We start from the raw sequence: 26,103 nt of genomic DNA on the forward strand, positions 1-26,103 counted from the left end.
TTTGGATCTCTTTGCAGCATTTGCTACTGTCAGTCATAACACTCTGCTAGATCTTCTCATTTCGATTGGCATCAAAGGACATGCACTATCAGTTCTGAAGTCCTTTCTCAGTGATAGGGAACAATTTGTTGCTGTGGAGCATTTTGTTTCACCAACTTTCACACTCCCTTGTGGGAGTCCCCAGGGCTCTTCATTGAGCCCTACTCTTTTTAATGTCCATGTAGCACCATTGGCAAAATGTATTCAATCCTTTGGGTTCTCCATTGTATCTTATGCCGATGACACCCAAATTGTGATATCCGTGGTGAGTAACCTCACTGATACAGCCACGCGCTTCCATAACTGCCTGCTTCGGATCAGGAATTGGATAGCCTCAAACTGTTTAAAGCTTAGAACCAACAAAACAGAGGTCTTACTCGTAGGAAACAATATCTCTTTCTGGTCCCCAACATGGTGGCCACAGGCACAAGGATCCCTTCCCAAACCCGTAAGTAAGATGAAGAATCGGAGAGTTACCTTTGATAGTCAACTCTTGTTTGAGGGCCATGTTAATACATCACTTCTGCCTCCTTTTGTATGCTGATACTCCTTAAAAAGATGTTTCCCTTTATAACTCAACATCTAAAAAAAATGGTAACTTCGGCCCTCATTTCTTTCAAAGGTTGACTATTGTAATGCCCTGTTCGTTAACATCAGTAAAAAATACTTGATTAAAATTCAAATTGGGCAAAACGCTGCTTCTCAACTATTTTTAGGCATCCCTAAGGACGAATCTGTCTCTTCTGCACTGAACTACTTGCACAGCTACCTAACATAAAGTGCATTATCTTCAAGGCTCTGAGCAACACCTTTAAAGAGCTCCGTGGAACTGGCCCGGAGTGCCTGAGGCATAACTTTCCAGGGTATAATTCAGCAAGATCACTGCGATCTACCAAGTCACACTTATCAGTTAGGGAGATAGCATTAACACTGGGGCCTGGTTAGCAGGCTGCAGTGCACTGTCAGAGTCCAAAATCAGCTTCTAGTAGTCCAAATGGGGTCAAACAGTGGGGGGGTGGAAAGAGGCCTGTTTTCTTACATTTATGATCAGCACGAGACAGTGTTCTATCTCGCAGCTTGACTGACAAACTTTCAAAAGGGATGGGGCTGATTCCAATACCTGCTTTATCTCCCATAAGAATTATGCCAACTAATTATTGTGCTCTTGACTGACCTTGTTAGAGCTGAAAACACCCCTCCAAGAAAAGCTGCTGTTTAATCTAGCGATCACTTCTTTTGTTTTATAATTTAGTGGCCTATATCCCCGGGTCCCAGCCCACTTGTTTTGAATTTTCAGTGCACAGAAAAGGCAGGCTGCGCTGACACATAGCCTGATTCCTAGAATTGTGTGTGGCACAATCATAGCAGAGGCGCTATCCACAAGAGAGATACTAATACAAGCCCAGCTGTCCCATGGGAACCTCGCCTCCAACAAGGGATCTCAGACTGTCTGGGAATCCAGCAGTACTGTAGGCTGACAGCAGCACAGCAGAGCTCACACTGAGTATTACACAGCAGTTCTAGAGTGCCTCAAGCATTAGGCGATCAGAGCTACAAAAAGAATCCAAAAAAGGAAGATGATTTGCATGACCTATGTATTTCAGTGCACTGATGCAGGATAAGGCACCGACATGCTTCAGTCAGAGCTGCTATATACATAAGTCTCAGCCATGCGGGTAATGTTTAGGATATAAAGATATTTTGACGTCAAAAGTAAAAAAAAAATCATTACATTTAAAAAATACCTGGCAAAGTGTATGAAATTCTAAATTACAAGCTACAAAATATGTGCATGCCAGCAAACCTTTCCTACTTTTCGTGAAAGATATTGGAGACCGACATGAGGTAAACTCCTTAATCTATCCCTTTGGAATAATGAAAGTAATGGCATTTTACGAGGTAAAACAATAACATTTGGAACAGAAATTATAAATCAATGATGGGCAGCCAGACACATGGCAGGTATATAGTAATATGAAAACATAAACATAATGAATGTCTCCACTTTTATATGCGTTACAACAAACAAATGATGGACGGAATGATGACAATGCATACATTCTTCCCCAGTCAAGAGATCTGGGTTAAATCCATCGTTCTTTTGCCCACTACACCACCCCAGTTTAGACATGGCCATATGCAAATCAGTCTTGACCCTGTGCCTCATGGGAACAGTCCAGCCCGAACTGCCAAGCCATGTCTTCCCTGGACCGGGATCAAGCATCCTAGGAGCGGTTTCTGGCTATCAGCCGTCATCAGCCAGGATAGCTTGACTCCAGTGGCGTAGTGAGCACGGGTCCCACGTCTGGGAATACCCATCCCACTTAGGGCGAAAAGCGTTACAACAAACAAATGATGGACGGAATGCTGACAATGCAGACATTCTCCCCCAGTCAAGAGATCTGGGTTAAATCCATCGTTCTTTTGCCCACTACACCACCCCAGTTTAGACATGGCCATATGCAAATCAGTCTTGACCCTGTGCCTCATGGGAACAGTCCAGCCCTAACTGCCAAGCCATGTCTTCCCTGGACCGGAATCAAGCATCCTAGGACCGGTTTCTGGCTATCAGCCGTCATCAGCCAGGATAGCTTGACTCCAGTGGCGTAGTGAGCACGGGTCCCACGTCTGGGAATACCCATCCCACTTAGGGCGAAAAGCGTTACAACAAACAAATGATGGACGGAATTCTGACAATGCATACATTCTCCCCCAGTCAAGAGATCTGGGTTAAATCCATCGTTCTTTTGCCCACTACACCACCCCAGTTTAGACATGGCCATATGCAAATCAGTCTTGACCCTGTGCCTCATGGGAACAGTCCAGCCCAAACTGCCAAGCCATGTCTTCCCTGGACCGGAATCAAGCATCCTAGGACCGGTTTCTGGCTATCAGCCGTCATCAGCCAGGATAGCTTGACTCCAGTGGCGTAGTGAGCACGGGTCCCACGTCTGGGAATACCCATCCCACTTAGGGCGAAAAGGATGCTTGATTCCGGTCCAGTGAAGACATGGCTTGGCAGTTCGGGCTGGACTGTTCCCATGAGGCACAGGGTCAAGACTGATTTGCATATGGCCATGTCTAAACTGGGGTGGTGTAGTGGGCAAAAGAACGATGGATTTAACCCAGATCTCTTGACTGGGGGAGAATGTCTGCATTGTCAGCATTCCGTCCATCATTTGTTTGTTGTAACGCTTTTCGCCCTAAGTGGGATGGGTATTCCCAGACGTGGGACCCGTGCTCACTACGCCACTGGAGTCAAGCTATCCTGGCTGATGATGGCTGATAGCCAGAAACCGGTCCTAGGATGCTTGATTCCGGTCCAGTGAAGACATGGCTTGGCAGTTCGGGCTGGACTGTTCCCATGAGGCACAGGGTCAAGACTGATTTGCATATGGCCATGTCTAAACTGGGGTGGTGTAGTGGGCAAAAGAACGATGGATTTAACCCAGATCTCTTGACTGGGGGAGAATGTCTGCATTGTCAGCATTCCGTCCATCATTTGTTTGTTGTAACGCTTTTCGCCCTAAGTGGGATGGGTATTCCCAGACGTGGGACCCGTGCTGACTACGCCACTGGAGTCAAGCTATCCTGGCTGATGACGGCTGATAGCCAGAAACCGGTCCTAGGATGCTTGATTCCGGTCCAGTGAAGACATGGCTTGGCAGTTCGGGCTGAACTGTTCCCATGAGGCACAGGGTCAAGACTGATTTGCATATGGCCATGTCTAAACTGGGGTGGTGTAGTGGGCAAAAGAACGATGGATTTAACCCAGATCTCTTGACTGGGGGAGAATGTCTGCATTGTCAGCATTCCGTCCATCATTTGTTTGTTGTTCCACTTTTATATGAGCATATTTAAGGGGAATTCTGCAGATGTATATTACACACACTGTAATGTAAGGGTGTCTTTCACACTTTGGTTAAAAAATATGTGTTAGTTGCAACAGTCTGGAAAAAATGAGTCAGGCATGTTTAATGTAGTTTGTGTTTCATTTTGCGAGTTTCATTTTGCGCCCACATTTTCTCAAAATACTACTTATACTGAAGATTCTTTCTGATCAGTGGCAAGCTCAAATTTTAGTCAGTTTCAAATGCGTTCTCTGCAGCTCCATTGAACTGCACTGTAATGCAGGGCCATGGGCTTTACAGCTTCTGTTATACATGCAATTCTCCATATCCATGGCCATTTCATTCAGCATCTTCTCCATTTCCGGGAGTGTGTTATGCACCTCTATGTGATTCATATCCATTCATTTTGTTCACATTCTTATTCACTTCAAAGATTATTCTATTCACCTCAGTGTGCTTCATGTCCATTCATTTTACTCATATTCATATTTGTTTCAAGATGTTTTTGTTCACTCCACTGGTATTTAGAGCCAATTCAAGGTGCGCTATATTTCAGTATTTCTCTAATGTCCATACTATTTTTGTAATCGTTTATATTGATTTAAAGATAATAGTTGCCTTGAACATTGAGATACAGAACAAGCAGTGGGTAGACAAATACCTAACACAACAATACATAAGTGCATGTAGAAAGGAAGTAAAACATTGTCATGTGGACAGCTGTACCCTCGCCCCCTAAAGAAGAGAAAGGCACATATTTATAGGCCGGCGTCTAATCAACACAACAGAACCAGTTCAGCTCATCTCCCTTCCCCACACCACCTCCCCTCCACACTTTGAATTATGTGTACATTATGTCTCCCTTCAGATAGACCCCTACTCATACTGGTGTGGAAAGGTGTGGTGCAGTGGCCAGGGCAGCAGACTTCGGAACACAGTGTTCACGGTTTGATCCCCGGCTCTAGAGGCAGCTCAGCTCAGCATCATGTGACTCTGGGCAATAGCTCACTTAATTTCCACGACAGCCCCCAGTGCCATGAGACCTGTAAGGTTGAGTAGTTCGCGCTTTACAAATACGGATTTTTATTTTACGTGCATAATATCTATGTAGCGTACTTCTATTAGCCATCGATAGCTGAGTAACTGGAGTGAGTATACCTCTCAATCGAGTCAAATAGTCAACCCACTAGTCTATGAGGTTGCATCTCTCATCCCTGGCCCTGGCATCTGCCCACACTGAAAGCTCTACTGAGGCACAACATCTTTTTGCCACAAGAGGATCGGAGGAGACGCCGGCGCCTTCCAGGACAGGGCGAGGCCGCTCTTCGCAAGTACCAGTACCGGGCCCTGAAATCCAATCAGCTGTTGCATCAGCTTAGTCACTACTCCAGTATTGAGAATACAGTGGTCGAGGTGTTGTGGCAGGACACAGGCTGTAACCTTTGATCTGCATGAGTTCACCTTTTGCCGAAAGTCCACTATTACCAGGCATATCAATCCCATATTGAAAAAGCCGGCATCAACATGCTGACATCTGGGACATAGGGCCCTGGTGCCTGGATACATCCTCCCTATCCATCCTGCCTGGTGAAAGGTATCTATGGTGCAGGTAACTGAACTGCATTAAGTGGAATTGGGCATTCCTTTCGATCATCTTGACAGAACCTATACATCTCCATCAGGCAGAGTCCGATAGTTCTATCCCCAGTCCTTCCTCTGCCCAACCCTTCAGAGTCAGAATACATGCTCTAGCAGAGTCTCAAATCAAAGCTCCAAAGATGCTGCACATCACCAGCCTCGTGCGTGCCAAAGTTAGTATCATTTCCATTGGACCACTCACCAGTGGTAAGTCCCCATCAAGGCCCCAAGGCCTCACATCCTCCCCTCTACCCCATGGAGATCTGAATGCAGTAAGAATTGTCCTGGGTACAGGGTACCTGCCGACATCAAATCCTTGAATGTGCACAGCCTCCCCACCACCGCCACATCCTCCATTTCGTACACCCCACTGTAGTCACGCCTCTATCTGGTCGCTGTCAAACACTCACAGAGTAGGGGTGCCCATACCAGAGGACTCTGTGCATATGTCATTCCCCTCTTGCCTCCATGTATGTATCATCTCTAGCACCAAACTGCCACCTTCAGTAGCACGTTGAGTATGGTACGGAAGGAGGGGTTTCAGGACCACTCTTGCAGTGGGGTGCCCCTGAAATCAAAGCCCAGCATGTCCTGCTCAGGGTTCGAAGTGTTGTGCTACCATTGCAGTGGCCACTGGAGTTGGGCAGTGGCTCTAATGTTCATACTTTTGACTGTAATTTCAAGGGGCCACTAATGAAAGTTCAGAGGTAAATCCGCAGGTCTGGTGAATTTCACCAGGGAACCCTGGCTGCTGATAGCAGCTCAGATACTTGAGGTCAATTCTAGAGGAGAAAATGGGGAAGTACCAGGGGAATCAGACCTGGAATTAATTATTTCCTCTGTAAGTAATTATTTCTCAAAAGAATCTCAGAGTTCTACCTTTAATCGTCATTACCCCAGTAATGGTTACTTCTGAGTGTGTATTAAAGTGAACATATCCGGGCACTCACACTGAGGTGCAAAGGCCTGCTTTAAGAGGGAAAATGGGTAAATTCACTCCCCTCGATAAAACCTTTGATACAAATTGGACCACTGGATGCATTTTTGTAGCACACTGTTTCATAGAAAATGGGTTTTACAGTCTCTTTGTAAATCTTCTTTTTAGGACATCACTATTGCTCACTTCTCACTTCCTATTACTTTATTGCTCACCTCTCATTTCCCACCCCTGCTCCCTCACTGATCATCCCTATCTCCTTATCCTTCACTCATTGGCCCTCATTCCCCACTTTTTATCCCTCACTTCTCTACACCTCTCTTCTCTCACTCCTCATCCCTCCCTCCTCAACTATCACCCACTAATCTTCATTTCTTATTCCTCACTGTTTAGCCCACATATTACAAACATTATACTAAATTTGATATGCGATTTTACTTTCAGATATAAGAGATGAGAATGTATGCCAACAGTGTAGTGCTGGGGAAGATATCACCCATGACAAAAAGGGGAGGCATGGCCTGTAAGTGACTGTTCTTGTATTATTAGGCATTGCATCTCTAGGTGGCAGCTAAGTCAACATTGTTCAGATGTATCTTATAGTCGCCTAGCACCGTGTACAGAGCCAGCACAAGTGAATTACTGTGTAAGAACCGAATCGGTATTCTGAGGCCCACCGGTGACTAACGCTCATAAGGTACAGATACTATTGGTCTGACCTTACGACACAAGAGTGGTGAGAACACCTCTCTCTGCAGAGCCCAAAGGGGCCCCGCATACTCAACTTCGGTCCTGACGAAAGCCCCTAAAGTTCGCAGAGAGCTGAAACATGTTGACCCTAACAGTGCGCTAGATCAGTAACTCGGTCTTAGAAACGCACAATTCTAATTTTAACCTCCCACATCACTGACTCCCTAATAAATCATTGAGGACACAAGTGATATAGGGATTTTAAACATTTCACGAGAGCACGAGCACCTTTTTACCCTTATTCCTGACCACTACTGACAGTACCAGCAGGTCTTCCTCCAGGTGGAGTTCAGCATTTTTACAAAGAAAAAGACCCAATGATGATGCTGAAACAGTACACAAAGGCGGAGAATCAAGATATACTGCCACCGGCCTGTGTACAGTTATGAGGGTTTTTTATGACGGACACTATTGAAAGACCCTGGTTACACAGGACAAGTGGTCCATTCTCCACCCCCCTTGATTAGTATCTTATAGTCAGTCATCACTCAGGACATTCTATTACAGTCATTGCATGCCTTAAGATGCTAGTGTCTTGCCATTAAACACTCACTGTCACTGTAATTTCCAGCTCTGCATTCCCACCCACTCCACCTGCAACCCCCTCAACAACTAACCAAACTACAGCCAAACTGCCTGAAACTGTGTCTGCAAGCACTGTTCCAAAATGCAAAAGGTACATAGTACTTAACGACTTGTGTGCCCTGCTGTGGACCACCATGTCACTGTCATAAAATACATTTACTACTACGAGGGTACAACTGCAGTCCCATGTGCCATAACCCCACTTGTTCCCATTCCACAACCTCCAGCTGAGGCCATCATAAAGGAAGAGAGGAGTAGAAGGAAGCTGATGTGCCAATGTCAGATGAATAGATAGTCAGAGAGGCATAAAGCCCACAGGTGAGGGTAAACCTGTGCAATTTGATTGCATGGTGTTCATGCCCTGTGTTTTAGAATTGGAGGAAAATTGAATGTTTGTGTGCCACAAGATTTTAAATGATAGTGGGTTAGGTCACAATCAGTTTAACACCTGTTGTCAGCAAATGTCCTATTGATTTGAGCATGTCTCACATTTGTTTCAACGTATTATATATTCCTTTCAACATGTTTAATAATAATGTTTATGTGTGTTATAGTCAATTTAAAGTGTGGTATATTCATTTCAAAATGAGTCATAGAATATATTTATGTTGACGTGTCTTATTCATTTCAATGAAGGAGACATTCATTCCAGTGCATCATATTTTCAATTTCGCATGTATGATGTTCCTCTTAACATGTCAATCACTTGAGTGAATGCCATATTTTTGATGCAAATTATTTATTTCAGTGCTTGCTATATTTTGTTTCAGTGACAGTCATATTCAGTTCAGTATGGTTGACACATACTCTAGTATATGTGTTATTCAATTTAGCATATGAAATTGACATCATTCACTAAGTTATGTATTCATTCTGTATCTCATTTGTTTTCTATCAAGGTATATTGAGTCTGCCTTGTCCCGTAATGGTTTTGAGATGTGGTATACATTCTGGTATGTGTTCTATTCTTGTGCTGTGCACTGTGCATTACTGGAGGTATCATTTTTGTAGAGCTGTAATATTGACATGAAGGGTTTCCATATGGGCCAGCCAGCGAGATTAGATGAACAGAAATGTTTTTATAGAGCAACCAAATTACAGCTGACTATGTAGTTCATGCTCTTATTTTACTGGTTCCTTATATTGAAAGTCTGGATAACATATTCTCATCCATTCAACTTACACATGTCAACACATACGTAAAGCGGCTGGGTGAAGACACCTTGTAGACACTCTTTTTACGACAGAATAGTGGGGCACACTGTACGTAGGTCCCAGAAAAGCTGGCAAATTCCACTTACACACCATAAAATGCACATATATGTTGTTACATGTATGTATTTTATAACTTTTATTTATCAGAGCTCTGCCTCAAGCTGTTATCATCACACTTCACACAACATATAGTAGAGAATTAAACTCTCTTTAAAATATTAGCAAGTGTGTCAAATGAGCTATGCAGGTATCCATCAACTAAGAACACAGCTAGAGCCTCTACCCTGACTCAGTTAGAGCTTCTGCCCTGCCAAAGGAAGACAGATGTTACCACTAACAAAACACATGTTGTGAGATATCAGGCTGCTGGTATGTAAGTGTGGCCATTGCACCAGTGCCTGGTGACCTCTATGCTGAGATGTGCAGTCAGAGATTACATGTTTCCTATGAATGCAACCCCCTCCTAGGACTCTTAGATTCTCTAAAAAGACTGGGAAGGTGGGGTGGTCCTTCCCAATTACCTATTTGCATCTTCAGATTCGTCCGTGGGCCTGGGGATGTCAGCCGGCACTGCTCAAGGTCATCTCTGACACTGATTTTGCTCCAGCCTTGGGCGAGAGCCACTCATAGTGACTTGGACACGCTTTAAGTGTTCCACGGTCATTCTGATTTGTACTTTATCTGGTGCAATTATGCATTGTACGCCACACCCATAATGCATCCCATCCAGTTTCATTTGAGAAGTTTGGCTAAAGAATTAGCCCCTATATCAGATATCAGACGACTTTGTTGTGTAGGTGAAGGGAACCTTTAATAATTATTCTATAGGCATAAAACTAAAAAAAGAAAGCCAATCATATCCTTGGTCTAAACCGGAAGCAGATTCAAGATCTTTCTATGCAGAGCTCCTTCCTTAGTAAGTTATAATTTGGATGAATTAGAAACGAGACTTCTAAAGAGGCTTGAGTAGGTTTTCCAACCTGGAGGCTTATTCAGGGCCCATTATCAGAGTCATTTTGCCTGGTACCATAATCCACCTCGAAGCATGAACATAAATGAATGAATTGGACGACCTTCCTTCCTGAGTTAGAAGAAGGAATCAAGATTGGAACAGATGTAATAGGATGCACTTAATAGAATGTGGGGACTGAAGGCCGTGTGGTGCGGCAGGAGATTGAAGCCATTACATTTGGATCGAATTTCTCCGTTATTTTCACTCCATTTGACAATGTTTACAATTATTCCCTAAAAGCAACGAACACGCCCATGTAGGCTTGTGTCATAGGGGTATGGCAGAGGGGGTCATACATGAATCCTAAAATGTAGATCAGTACTTCCGGTAGAAGAGAGAAGCCCCCTCTGCCCAGCAACTGCGGACTTCGGGGATGTCAATGACCAAAAGTATACACTTTGACCTCTCTATTTATTTCCAACGATACTCACTTCCGAAATATAACTAAACCTTGATGGATGACTTTGGTCACTCAAGGCACTTGAGCATCCAGATATCTCATGTGAATCAGCATGATCAGAATGGGACTCAACTGGCATGAGGCAATATATCGCCCTATAAGGTCTGGTGCAACCCTTGCCCAGTTGACACCAGCTTCGACGAGCATCGTTCAAAAATTGTACCTGAAACTAAGTCCCACATTTCGTGTTGAAGGGAAAGGATTGTTCAAAAGTGTTGTTGGCCTTTCTCTTTGAAGGTTCTGAGTACATCAGTGGAGCTGAGTGAAGATAGGCGGTCTACTACACACATTTGGAATGCATGGTGTTGCGTTGGAACACCCACAGCAACACCCATGGAACGTCTCTTTCACGCAGTGTTCTGTGGGAAAGGAGCACATAGTTACAAGGCAATGAAAAGCCACGCAAAGTGGCTTTGCGTGGCCTTGTAAATATGCTGAGACACATTGCGCCACCGGAGCATCAAAAAAGTTCTGCTCCGGCACCACAAAAGTGCCGCTAGGACCTCGTAAATTAGCCCCTGATCTGCAGGTACTGACAGGGCCGGCTTTAGTGCTGGTGGTGCCCAGTGCGAGAATTATTTTTGGCGCCCCCACACCACATGAACTCCTCCTCGGAATCTCTCACTACGACCGGGCATAAGTGCCCCTCATCTCTCCAATCATACATTTTTGCTAAACACAGCGCGCAACCCTGAGGTCGGCACCCCCTCCACAGGTCAGCGCCCAGTGCGTCTGCACCAGTCGCACTGCCCTAAAGCCGGCCCTGGGTACTGAGCAACTTATGCATTTCAATGAAGCCTTGGACTTAGCAGACACCTTGCCTCTCCAAGATTTCGTATAGGTAGGAGAGGTAGGAGAAGCAGGCTTTGTGCTGGTACATGTTTACAGTGTGTAATTTGTAAACGAACGAGTGCCGGTGCCCAAATCTCTGCTCCTGCGGTGCTATTAAAAACAAATCTGCCGAATACCAAGGCTGTCTAATCTTGAATTCATGTCAGGTATCTTTAATCTACTGTCAGACACTTCTCCCCTTTATCTCTCTCATTCTGGCCCCTGCTTTCTCCTTTTGTGCCGGTTATTCCATCTTTCGCTTCCTCTATCTCTGTCTTTTCACCATTCTTGTATTTTTCCCTGTCTTACTCCCGGACAATATCTGAAGAGGAAAAATAAATGTGATTCCCAAAAATTAGAGCTGATAGCCTCCACCAGCAACCACCGGCTCAAATTAAGCACAGCATGATATCTAGAATAACTTATTTAAAGGAGATTTCATTAGCTGCGGTGCTGTTCCTGGCTCCTTAAAAGAGGACACTGCCGGAGGAGCGTGACATTTGGGGGCTACTGACATCGGATTAGAGTATATGCTGGTTAAACTGTGGAGCAGATAATACCAGGTGACATTTCTAGCGTACTAATTGAGCGAATGGAAAGGAAGTGCTCAATGTATATTATTACAACAGAAACTCTTATAAAACATGCAAATCAAAGTCAAATACATTTCTCAAATGAGGAACGCCTAGCTTCTTTCTTCCCCTTAAAGTGATATAGACCCTTTATATTTCTTAATATTTTGTAATTGATTTGCCAGTATTTAGAAAAAAATCTATGTACCTGAGCTGATTTAACTGACAGGCTAAAGTCAGTGACTTAACACACCGCACTAAGCAATTTAGGCACTCAATCAGAACAGTATCATAAACAAGATTAGCATCGGCTCTGTCCTTAATTATTTAGAGCGTCCCCAGAAAAAGACCCGCGCACGATGCAAACGAGTAAATAATTAATTTACGCGAAGCTCCGATTGTGTTTGTGGTTTGACAAGTCAGCACGGAAAGCAGCGTCTTCCACCCTTATCAAGTCCCCAGGTCGGAAGGACAGCTTTAAAAAGATGAAACGAAATCTACTGGCTAGATTTCCAACTCGCCGACCTCTTTATTTCCGGGAGGAATTCACCAAACCACTAAAATCCCTTCAAAGTCGAATTATACTCCTCCCATCTGCTCCCCTGTTAACTATACTTTTCATTTTTTAAATTATAGGTTATGTTCATTTTAGGTCAGTTTTATGTATTTATTCCATATTTGTATAAAATGAAATAACACGACTCATGCAGTTCTAAATTCTTAACCCTTATTTAAGTTTTGCTGTTTTTCAGATCAGAAATTCAACTGAATAATTGTGTTAAAAAATGCACTTTGTTGCAGCCAAAGAATTACAAATTTATTTCATTGTTATTTCAATTTCATATCAGCTATCAGTAGTTGAGCAAATATAATACAGATTTACATTTGCGATTTGAATGTTTACAGGCTAACCTCGATATTATATGCAATATGAAATATATACATTTTCAAAGGATGGCTCTTATCTCCATGGTTCTGAACCTTTGCAATTTGAGGTTAGGTTTATGAAAGTACGACGAGCAATTTACGCATCACATATGTGTATGTTTCCTAGATCTGGACTCATTTTCAAATATGGGACTTAGTGTGGGAAAGGCGTGGTTTGGAAGTATGGATGCAGAAAAAGCTCGTAGCTGCCTGGCATTGTAGACCAACTGAGGGGTCAGAAGTCCTAAGGGGGATAGATGCACAAGGGAAAGAGAGTAGCCAGAAAGCAAGTGAACCATGTGAACCAGACCTTCTTGTCTTGTACATCCAAAAATCTATCCATTCATCTTTTCACTGTTCCATTCACTCACAGATATCCACAATTTCCCTTTTACATTCTGCCATTGATTCATTCTCCCCATGCCAGCTCCCCACTGCCTCTGCCACTTGTGCTCCCTGGCTTGAGCTCCTGCTCCCAGTGATCTTTCTGATGTGTTCTCTCCCCGCTTTCCATTCTGTGCCTGATCTTTCTGCTCCTGTTCTCACACTTGCTTTCCATATCGTGCTTTGATCTTTCTGCATTCTCTCTCTCACTGCTTCCTATTATTGTGCCTGTTCTGTTGTTGTTATGTTCTCATTCTTGCTTCACATATCGTGCCTTGATTTCTCTGCCTTCGCTCTATCATTGCTTTCCATTATTGTGCCTGTCCTGCTGTTGTTGAGACCTGTGTTTCTTTTCTGTTGTTTCTTTTATTCTGATCACCATTCTGCTATTTTGTTTTTGGCCCCAGCACATGCTCGTGTTTCCCCACTGTTGCCACCATTTTGTTTTCCCTTATGCTTCCCGCCTCTGTGAATCCTGCCCAGTGCACCTTCCAGGAACTACTTAATGGAGGCCGCAGCTTGACCCAATTGAGCAGGTCCTCCGTGCGAGCTCCTCACCGTCCCTGCGCACCGTCCCTGTGCTTGAGCTCCCTTGACTGAGCGCCTGCTCCCAGTGATCTTTCTGCTATGTTCTCTCACAGCTTTCCATTCTGTGCCTGATCTTTCTGCTCTTGTTCTCACCCTTGCTTTTCATATCATGAATTGATCTTTCTGCGTTTACTCTGTCACTGTTTCTCATTATTGTGCCCCTCCTGCTGTTGTTGTGACCTGTGTTTCTTTTCTGGTACTTCTTTTTCTCTGTTTACCATTCTGCTGTTTCATTTTCAGCCCCATCGATCACTTGAGTTCTACCGCCGTTACTGTCCTTTTCTCTCCTTCCCACTTCCTGCCTCTGGGAACCCCACCCAGTGCACCTCCCAGGACCTACTTTTTGGAGGCTGCAGAATTGCCGTGCAGAGGATGTACAAAAGGCATGCCAAAGGCAAGCTCGTCTGTGCAGGACTGTGCCGGCGCCAGGAACCCTGGATCTTCATTGCTTGCAGCTACATCAGTGCCGAGCTCAGGGCCTTGGACCCCGGACTCTGTGACAACAACTTATGCCATACCTCTCCACACTCAACAGCAGGACACTTCACATGCCACCACTGTCTCTTCTCCTGTAGCACAGGAGCACTTGCAACTGCAACCACCATGCCAACCAAACCCTCACTCAGACAACTCCACTGCCTCCTGCTCAATGCCCGATCACTCTGCAAACATGCCACCGAGATCTGGACATCACCTCCCTCACCCCGATGTTGCCTTCCTCAGAGAGACCTGGCTCAATCCAGCTTCTGCGCCAGACGCGGCTGGTGACATTTGAAAGTGGTGGGGCGTAAAAAAATTGTCCTAATGCACTGCAACGAGCGAGCGTAGCGAGCGAGCCGGAACAACCTACGCAGAAAAAAGAGTGGACAAATGGTGCATTTTCAAGCAAATTTGAGAAAGCAGGAAGGTCAATAAAGCAATTGTGAAGGCGTTCAAAACATCATCTATAGCAACTCAGCCAATTGTCAACTGAAGTGTGTGGAATAATTACGCAACACAAGGGTGGGCAAAAATCAGATGCACAAAATACCTCGTCACCCAACCCCCTTTGAAATGTGCTTTGCTTCTTTGCCTTGCTCCACCTCCCTCCCTTCCTGCGCCTGAGAGAAGCGCCTGTGAGTCAAATTACATATCTCTCATATCTCCTCCCTGGACTCATGCTCCCACCAGCCAAGGCACCGGCGTGTTTCCCAGACCTCTTGGTGACACTTCCTGGCTGTCGCCTTGAATTACACTGCGGAAGCCCCTGGTGATGCCTTCCAATGAGAGCAGCCAATGGCAACAGATGTCTGAGGAAGTTCATGCAGCGTGTGCTTGTTTTCTATGTTTGGTGAAATGTGGAGCTGCCTTCTTCCCGAAGCCGGCATCACCTATTAGGGAAGTGTGGCCGCGAGAACCGCAACGTGCTCCTTCCCGGTCTGTACTCAGTGAAGCGTTGTCAGCTTGTTACTTCATAAAGTGCGAAGAAATAAAATGACATTTGAAAGTGTTTTTTTTACTTTATCAAGTTCTCATATGAAGATTTACGCAAGTGCTTTAGAAATGTCTCTATAGGTGTGTCATTATTTTAATAATAACCATATATAGAACACAATAACTTCTCTATACGCCTCTTCTGTAATAACGCGTGCACCTTTTGTCTAATTTAATGGTATTCAATTTTTTTCCCTGGGGAAGTTTGAAGGCTCAGATTGGCACTCGTGAGCTATAAGGTACGGAAGGTTCAATCGGCAAGTGTTCAACTCACTGAGTCATTCATTGTACCAGTGCACACTGAATTGGTTTTTGGCACTTTATAATAAGGATTGATACTTGTCAAAAATAACCACTTTAACCAACCCTAAAATAATACAAGTTTCAGTTGCCTTACAGGTTTTGCAGTGGGTGAATACCTCATACAGCTACTTTAACACTTTTGTAACGCGTGATCTGCCGGTTATACATGCATCTCTGAACACATGCAACAACTCACTTAGCAATCTTACAGATAAAATAAACCGGTAAAATAAATCTATACTATGACCTGACTGTGATAGCAAGCAGACAGCTCTGGGCATGTCTATAGTACTGATGCGGTATCTACAGAGGCAAGGAGGATTTGCAGCACCGCAAATGATTGCACAAAGCAGACGAGAGATACGGGTTACCAACATTTAACACAAGTTACACAGCAAGGCAAATTGATGTATCCGTTCTTTAGTCTAGCAAAGCAACATCAAAACTGTCACAGTGCGCCAAGTGGGCCTATACAATGTGCAACATCTTATGACAGCCATGCCCTTTTAGCCACAGGAATCTTGCATTCTGGGACTTGTATTTTCACGTTTAACATCAAAGGTATGGGCTAAAAAATCCAGCATGCAAACTAAAGTGGTATAACAAGCCAGGATGGGATGGAGGTCTCATGCATGGCGTGAGACCCCTCGCAGGCACGTGTAAGGTTGCTCTTGCATCAGTCCATTTTGTTTACTGTTTCCATGGCCCCGCCGAAGAGGTCTAGGGTCCGAACAGTTGCGGCCCGCGGGGTGTGGGGTGTCGCGGGGGGGGGGGTGTATCGCGGAGGTGGGGGGGGGAGTTTTGAAATAAAATTAAAAAATCCTACCTGAGCAGGTCCACTGCCTCGGGTCCGTTGGCGCATTGGTGCCTAGCCGCCTACACTCGGGAACAGCCACGCACACATCACTGACTGCTTGCAAGTGGGCGTGCAAAGCCCTCTCAGCCAATCCTGGATTGGCTGGGGGCACGTTTTACACTCCGCCCGCCTGCCGATTAGGAGACCGAGGTTTGAGCCTTTGCTCAACACTCGATCTCCTAATGGGCATGCGCCAGAACTGCAAACACAAGTGCGCATGACTGGGCACGGTGCGAAAATTTGCCCTCCGTCCCCACTCATGCGCACTTGTGCATTGTGCTGCTCCATGCCCCTGGTGACGGTCTGACTGCATGTCAGTCAACATGACGCCGGACCGCCCACGGGTGGTCTGACGTCATGCTGACTGACATAATTGTCAGTTGTTCTCCCTCGCCGTCTCTGAATTTAAGTAAACTGAGAGTTTACTTAAATTCAGACGCCGAGGAAGCTGCGGGCAGCTGCGGGCGGGGGGGCTACGCCCCAACGCCCCAACAGACGCACAGCCTCTGTTCTGCGCCCGATATCGCCCCGGTCATGACCAGGTGCTATAAAATAGCTCACCTGGTCCGCATTAACAGACATGGAGGAGGGATCACCATTATCCACGAGGAAACCATCCACTGCACCACTGCCACAGATGACACCACCCAAATCATGTAGCACCTCGACTTTCAGCTAAAAACAGATAGCAAAAATACCAAAAGAGTCACCCTCACCTGCAGATGCCCAGGACCTCTCCCAGGCTTCTGTGACAGCATCCCTGAATTCATTACTTCACAAGCCATCAATACTAAACACTGCATCTACCTCGGAGACCTCAACTTTCGCTTTAACAAACCCAACAACGCCATCGCAGCCAATCTCCTCAAAAGCATGAACAACATCGGCCTCACCAAACTAGTCACTGACCCCACTCACAGCACAGGACACACACTTGACGCTATTTTCACAGCCAGCGACAGAGTTAAGTACAGCCATGTCACCAAACTCACCTGGACTGACCACTCCATCATCCACTTCACCATTACAGGAGTTCCCAACACCACCACCAAGGCACCCAACACCACACACTGCAGCTCGAATAAAGTATCTGAAAGCCAAAGGACCAACAGCCTTAAAACCTTTACCCTGACACTGCTACCAACCTTGAACATGTTATCAAAAATGTCACCACCTGGAACACCAACTCCTACAACACAAGCACCCCAATCAAACCCACCAAACCCAAGAAAACAATGAAACAGGCCAGTTGATACACCTCAGAACTGAGAACCATGAAACATGAATGCAAGCAACTAAAAAGAAAATGGCACACCAGCAAGGAATCCACAGACTGAACTACCTTCAAGACATCGCTCAACCACTACCACCAACTCCTGAAAGAGACAAAAAAGAACACCTTAGCTGACCACATCGAAACCAGCTCCAACCACAGCAAATAACTCTTCAACATCATCAAGGAGGTTTTCAACCCCTCAGCAACTAAAAACATCATATCCCCTTCCCAAGAACACTGCAACATCCTGGCAGACTTCTTCCAGATCAATTTTTGGGGATGGGATGCACACCATGTTTTTCTAGTTATCAATCTTGTCACATGTTCTCCTTGACTTGCGTGCAGTTTGGTAAGGTGCCAGCCCGTATGACCCCCAAACTTAAACAACATCTTGGGGAGGGGCGCCATCTCGCCCCAAACCAATCCCACAGCTCCGTTGTGCCATGTTGGCATTCATTTTTACTTAATAATCAGCATTGTATTTCATGTATTCATCACCTTTTCTTTGCTTTTTAACATCTTTTTCATTATTTGTCCACACGTGGAACTGTATTTGCCATTTTCCAAATTTCTTATGTTCAAGATGTGTTCCTCCGGACCTCTTTACATGAACACGACTGAAGCAAAGTTCGTCCAAAAGGCAGTGTTTATTCAATAAAAACCCAATGCATTTCAGACTAAAAATCGTCCTTCATCAGGGGACACTGTAAACAAGAATAAAACAGTCATCAGTTTATGTTTCTTAATTATTCTTTTAAACATTTCATCCTTGCTAAGCTAATGTGCAAATTATTCACGATGCCATCCCCAAAAATTTATGTTGAAGGAATAGAGAAAGTGTGATGTGTCCACACGGACGGTGAAAGACCTGGTTTTGTTTACAAAGCTGGTGTTAAATTTTCTCTGGGAAGGAATTTCAAAACAATGAAGATGACATTTGGTGTATTATGGTGACATTCTTAGTTTTAGAGTTACTGTGAATATGATTATGAACGATGAGTTTGTGTTCCCATCAGCTCATGTAACTGCATTATGGGAAATGTAGTATTTTGCATTTTAAAGTGAAGTGGCATCAATGGCGGGAAGGTGAAATAGGAAAGGGCCAATTGGGAGGAATTATGGTGGGACAATTAGGTTAAATAAGAGAGGGGATATGTAGTAAATGATTTCTTGCTGGAATGGTGATGCGTATGGTTGTTTTTAAACGCTTGAGGCAGGTATGTAGTGAGATATGAGGTTGATATCAGTAGAGGAGCAGCTGGCGACTTAATGATTGTGTGAAAATAAAAGCATGTAAAAATGTTAAGGAGTTAGGTAGTGTGGTATTCAGCTTGCAAAAGACTGCCTTTTGGACAAACTTTGCTTCAGTCGTGTTAATGTAAAGAGGTCAGGAGTAACACATCTTGAACATTAGAAATTTGGAAAATTGTAAATACAGTTCCACGTGTGGACAAATAATGAAAAAGATGATAAAAAGCAAAGAAAAGATGATGAATACATGAAATATAATGTTGATTATTAAGGAAAAATGAATGGCAACATGGCGCAACGGAGCTGTGCGATTGGTTTGGGGCGAGATGGCGCCCCTCCCCAAGATGTTGTTTAAGTTCGGGTGTCATACAGACTGGCACCTTACCAATTAGCACGCAAGTCAAAGAGAACACGTGACCAGTTTGATAACTAAAAAAACATGGTGTGCATCCCATCCCCAAAAATTTATGTTGATGTATACTGCCCTTTGTTTGGGATAGCATCGATCAGACTAAAAGAAAAAACAAGAAGGAATAGAGAAAGTGTGATGTGTCCACACGGATGGTGAAAGACCTGGGTTCGTTTACAAAGCTGGTGTTAAATTTTCTCTGGGAAGGAATTTCAAAACAATGAAGATGACATTTGGTGTATTATGGTGACATTCTTAGATTTAGAGTTACTGTGCATATGATTATGAACGATGAGTTTGTGTTCCGATCAGCTCATGAAACTGCATTATGGGAAATGTAGTATTTTGCATTTTAAAGATGAAGTGGCATCAACGGCAGGAAAGTGAAATAGGAAAGGGCCAATTGGGAGGAATTAGGGTGGGACAATTAGGGTAAATAAGAGAGGGGATATGTAGTGAAAGATTTCTTGCTGGAATGGTGATGCGTATGGTTGCTTTTAAACGCTCGAGGCAGGTAATTAGTGAGATACGAGGGTGATATCAGTAGAGGAGCAGCTGGCGACTTAATGATTGTGTGAAAATAAAAGCATGTAAAAATGTTAAGGAGTTAGGTAGTGTGATAGTCAGCGTGCAAAAGATGGTTGGTTTGAATGTGGCTGGAAATGAGGGAGGAGGAGGACGGAGGGGAAAGGGAAGGGATGGGGTAAATGGCAATGGGAGAGGGAAATGATGGTAGTTACAAGGAAGGGTGATTGTTTGAAGTGAGATTGTGGGAGACAGCTGGTTTGTGCGAGATGCGGTAGGATGGAACGGGTTAGTGATAAAGCGAGCGAGTGAGAACAAGTTGGTAGTGGGAAGAATGTTTGTATGGAGGGTAAGGGTGGTAGAAAGTTGGTTTGGGTAAAATGTGGGAGGATGGAATAGACTAAAGGATAACAACAGCGAGAAATGTTAACAACTAACAGAGAAAGATGATTGTTTGGTAGATAAGGAAATGTGAGGGGTAAAGGAAAAGGAAAACAACGGTCCTCTCAGTGAAAACAGGATGACTATTTACAGGTTTTTTCTCTGTGGATACTAAGGCCCAAAGACAGAAGGTTTCAAATGAGGGGATTTATGAGCCAAACGCTATGGAAAGTGGCATTGTGATTAATTCAAACATGAACTTAGCAAGGATGAAATGTTTAAAAGAATAATTATGAAACATAAACTGATGACTGTTTTATTGTTGTTTGCAGTGACGCCTGATGAAGGGCATTTTTCAGCCCGAAATGCATTGGGTTTTTATTGAATAAACACTGCCTATTGGACGAACTTTGCTTCAGTCGTGTTCATGTAAAGAGATCCGGAGTGCCACATCTTGAACATTAGAAATTTGGAAAATGGCAAATACAGTTCCACGTGTGGACAAATAATGAAAAAGATGTTAAAAAGCAAAGAAAAGATGATGAATACATGAAATACAATTTTGATTATTAAGGAAAAATGAGTGACAACATGGCGCAACGGAGCTGTGCGATTGGTTTGGGGCGAGATGGCGCCCCTCCCCGAGACTTCTTCCAGGACATGATCTCCACCATCTACAAATGCTTCAATCCCCAAGCCATCATCTCCGACATCCTCAGCCTCCTCACTAACACAGATATTAACTCTGAGCACCCGATCCCTGCTTGGAACGAGATCACCACACAGAGCACCACTGCCATCATGCACTCCGTCCAGTCAGGAGCAAACATGGACCCCTCTTCCCACCAAGTCTAAACCTTGGAAACAGGACTATCAGCAATGAACTTACCGCCATCTTCAACACTGGTGTCACCTTAGCCACCTCCCCAGAAGAATGGAAACATGCTGAAGTCAAAACCCTTCCAAAGAAACCATCCACCCATCCCAACAAGCTCAAGAACTACCGGCCCATCATTCTGCTCCCATTTCCCAGCAAAGCTCTTGAAAAGGGTATCAATCCCCAACTCATGGAACACCTGGAGAACAACAACTTTTTGGGCCCATCCCAATCTGGATTCCACATGAACTACAGCACCAAAACCACCCTGCTCGCAGATTCGCAGCCACCGACGACGGCAAAACTCTCCTAGGCCTGGGAGAAATGGCCGCCTTGATCCTTTTCGACCTCCTGCAGCCTTTGGCCCTGTTTCCCACCACACCCTTATCAAGAGGTACTATCAGATCAAAATCCAAGAGAATGCCCTTGACTGGATCGCATCCTTCCTCACCGGAATCACCCGGAGAATCTCTTACCACCTTTCTCCTCAGAACTCAAGAACATCATCTGAGGTATCCTGCAAGGCTCATCTCTCAGCCCCACTCTGTTCAATGCCTACATGACCCCCTGGCCAACATCGTCAGAACCCATGGACTGAACATCATATCTTACGCAGATGACTCCCAGCTCATCCTCTGTCTTTCAGAAGACCCATCCACCACAAGGGCCTACTTCTTTCGTTGTATGACCAGCATCGCCTATTGGACGCAAAACAACTGCCTCAAACTCAACACTGAGAAAACAGAAGTACTGATCTTTGGGAACAACACCTCCCTGTGGAATAACTCCTGGGGGCCTGCTTAAATAGGACCCACTCCTACAGACCACACCTGCAACCTTGGCATCATCCAGGACAGCAAACTCATCATGAAAAACCGGATCAACACTATCTCCTCCATCTTCTTTCTCACTCTTCATATGCTCTGAAAGATCTTCAATTGCTCCCAGTCTGTATCAGCACTCAAGCTCTTGTCACTAGCTGCTTGGACTACAGCAACACACTCTACGAAGCAATTACCACTCACCTCCTGAAGAGACTGCAGATCATACAGAACTCAGCAGCCAAGCTCATCCTCGATCTCCCCAAGTGGACCCATATCATCCCACACCTCAAGAAGCTCCTCTGGCTCCCTGTTCACAAGAGATGTCCATTCAAAATGATGCACTGCACAATCAAGGACAGGCATATATCAACCACCGCCTGAACTTCTACCAACCCTCTAGACACAGATGCAACTCATCCCATTTCCTCACTCACACCTCCCCCGTCTGCCAAAGCAACAGTGGAGGACACTCCCTCTCCTACCTTGATGCAAAGTGCTGGACTAGCCTCCGTTGCCACCTATGGACCTCACCCTCTCTTCAGAAATTCAGAAAGGGACTCACGACCTAGTTGTTCAACTGATCTCACCCGAGCAGCTCGGCTCTCAGTGTCTGGATACCTTCGCTGGAGATTAGCAGAGTTTTATAAATCCTGTTTGATTGATTCTTTCATTCCTCATTCAATCCACGAATAAAGTCTTTAATCCATCATTCTTCAATTTATCCTTTTTGTCATCTATTCATCCACTTAGATTTCAATTTACTCTGCCATCCTTCACTCGTCCATCCAGTTATACATTCACCCATCCATCTACCCACTCATTTATCTACCCACTCATCAGTCCTATCACTCTTCCTACCTTTCTTTCATCCCATCTTTACTTTCACCCTTCCTTTCTTTCAACATCCCATCCTTCTTTCCCTTTTCTATCAACCCATGTTTCTTTCTTCCTTATAGTGTGAATTAAGAGCTTCTGACTGCCAGGTCGTGGACAGATGATACCCATAAAGAACCCCACATGCACTGTAGTTGCTAATGCGGGGGTTCACAACCCACTTGCACAAGGGTCTGTTTATGCCAGCAGGTCTATGGACCTCCACTAAAAGTTCAAGGAGCCAATGATCACAAAGGTATGCACACCCTCTAAACTATGAAAAGTCTGTCAGACCATTAAGTGCCATTGACTTACTTTTATACAGATGATTAAGTAGTGTTGATGAACAACACTGAGTCCGTCATTGAGCATCGTTCTAAGTCAATGTGCAATGCATGTAAGGCACATATTTGTCACCAGTATATATTACAACTTCAATAGCCACAGTTCCTTGATGTTGCATTTAAAAGTATACCAGAAACTGCCCAGAATTAGGTGGATCCCTTTCTGATGTTACCAAACAAATTTGATAACTCGTAAAAACTGTTATTCCTGTTCATTTCTTTAGTTGCTGTACTGAAATACCATGTTCACTACTCACAGTATCTTGCCCATGTCCATGCCCCATTCCAATGACACTCATAATACGGCCCGGGGGCAGCTTGCAGCCCTCCTGACCTTTACATGTGCCCACTTGTAAACAGCAGCACTGAGCTGCTCTTCACTTTAGAGAGCACTAACATTCAGAAATATGTTAAATAAATGGTCAAGCAATAAAGACAACTTGCAACAAATGTGTAAAAATGTGATCAACAAAAATCCCAAAGTGTTTCATAAATATGAAGAAACGGTTCACGTTAGTAAACCAAAGTATATCAATGCATTGCAAAGTATTTCTTCGATACTCTCTGCCACCACACCCTCTGCACAAGACTACACAGCATCGGCAACCACTTCAAAGACTTAGAGTGATTCCTCTACTTCCTCAGAGTCAAGCTCCCACCATTCTTCTCAGAACCTATAGAGATCAGCTGCAGAGTTCCTCATGGCTCCTTTCTGAGCCCCACCCTCTTTAACATCTACATGGCCCTGCTTGCAGCCATCGTCTGAAACCACAGACTCAACATTGTCTCCTATGTCGATGACACCCAGCTGATTCTCTCCCTCAATGACGAACCTGCAGCTGCTAAAAGCAATTTTCACACCGGGGTGAAGGCTTTTGCCGTCTGGATGAAGGACAGCTGCCTCAAACTCAACAAAAACAAAACCAAAGTCCTCATCCTAGGCACCACTCCCTCTGCCTGTGATGACTCCTTGTGGCCTGCAGTGCTCGGAACCCCGCCAAACCCACTAACCACACACGCAACCTCAGCATCATCCCTGACTCCTCACTCTCAATGAACCGCCAAATCAACACTGTCTCATCCTCCTGTTTCCACATGCTCCACCTGCTTTGAAATATCTTTAAGTGGATCTCCACTGAGTTTAGGAGAACGCTCACTCAGCTGCTCGTCAGCAGCAAGCTCGACAACGGCAACACACTCTATGCCAGAGCCACCCAAAAACTCCAAATGAAATTGCAGAGCATCCAGAACACCTTCATCAAACTTATCCTGGACATACCCTGCTGCAGCCACATCTCTAGTCACCTGATAGATCTTTACTGGCTCCCGGACAACAAAAGAATCACCTTCAAGCTCCTAAACCTCCACCGGACTTGTATCCCTCAACCACCGCCTCTTCTTCTACACACCCACCAGACATCTCCGCTTTGCCCAGCTGGCACTAGCCACTATCCCACTGACCTGCAAGACCTCAGCCGGAGTAAGATCCTTCTCCTACCTCGCTGCAGAGAGCTGGAACTCTCTACCTCTATATCACAGGCAATCACCTTCACTGCCTCAATTCAGGAAGGATCTCAAGCCCTGGCTCTTTGACTAAACATACAGAACCCGCCCCCCCTCCACCAAACCTTGAAACCCTAACGGGTGATTAGCACACCCTTAAAGAACCCTGATTGATTGCTTCATTGATTGGCACGTTAAAACAGTAAAAATTGCTTGATTGGCAGATTTCATACTTCACCCATTTTTCTGAAATAGGGCCACGTTTCTGTAATTCCAATAGGCCTTCATGAAGCACGTCCACTTGTGAAGTTCTTCTTGCACAGGGTTTGGGTAGATAACATGTTTCGGAGCTGGACTTTCGATTTCCTTGTATAATTATGTTCAGAAGTTGCATAATCTAAATTAAAAAACAAGATAATTGTAATGAAGTTGTGTCTAAAAAAACAGCAGAAAGAAAAAATAATCTGGTCTATTTTATTAAATGTGATTCTTTTTTCCATCATTGGTGACTACCAAATTCAATGGTGAGTTATCAAGTGCAATAATATTCATGTGAAATGAGGATTGGAAGCTTTAGCATGAATATGCATTCAAGAAAACATCATATCCACTGCATAGCCACGAACACTGCTTGCCAGATTGACTATTTGGAATGCAGAGGTCATTTTGGTAGGGTGTGAAAAGAAGGGTGCATTTTTAATATACAGATTGAAATAGATGAAATAGAAAATCCTAATAATAGTCGAGCTGAAAATAAATCAGACAAAATTAACCCATGATACAAATCCCAATAGATAAAGTAGTGGTATGTGTTGTGTTGTTCTTGGTGTGGGACAAGAGCACATAAACTCCTATTATTGTTCTTTACTTGTCCCAGTACCCATAACTATTGAATGATCTCGGCTCATCAAGAATTTTCCAGATATATTGTTCCTTGTGCTGGTCCTTACATCTTCTTAAATATGCCCTAAGAGGCATGTATCTGCCCATTCCTAGATCTTGAACAGAACTATGTCACACCACAATGGAAAGGTATCTCAGGTCTGGCTTATGTTTAACCTCCAATGCCTCCCCTCCACCCACACATCACAAATCTCCAGTTGGCAGCAGGGTACAGACTTCGAGGTGTACCTTACCTGGTCGAACTACAAATGTCAAATAAAGATGACCAACAGTCTCCAACTTGAAGAGATCATGCTTTACCAAACTCTACTCTTGGTGTAACCCTGCAGGACCAATTCTACATTCTCATTTAAATTATAAATGACTGCTTTTGAACCCCCACTGAAGGTAGAACTTTATAACCCCAGATGATAAATTGCTAAAATAAAGTTTATGAGCAGGATGTCCTGCAGCCAAACAGTAGAGAAAATGTGCATTTTTCTAGTATTATTCAAATGTGGCAAAAAAAAAAACGTA

General features: G+C 44.4%; 1 protein-coding gene across 1 annotated transcript in view; it reads right to left on the bottom strand.

Moving 5' to 3' along the window:
* LOC146812254 (formin-H-like) overlaps positions 1-26,103 on the bottom strand; it is a 637,557-nt gene that overhangs the window by 382,168 nt on the left and 229,286 nt on the right. The window contains exon 4 of the mRNA XM_085614569.1: positions 24,918-25,081. Coding sequence (XP_085470695.1) covers positions 24,918-25,081 — 164 coding nt within the window. The remainder of the gene's footprint in view (positions 1-24,917; positions 25,082-26,103) is intronic.

This window comes from Triturus cristatus, chromosome 7 (genome assembly GCF_964204655.1).
Source record: "Triturus cristatus chromosome 7, aTriCri1.1, whole genome shotgun sequence".
Lineage (NCBI taxonomy): Eukaryota > Metazoa > Chordata > Amphibia > Caudata > Salamandridae > Triturus > Triturus cristatus.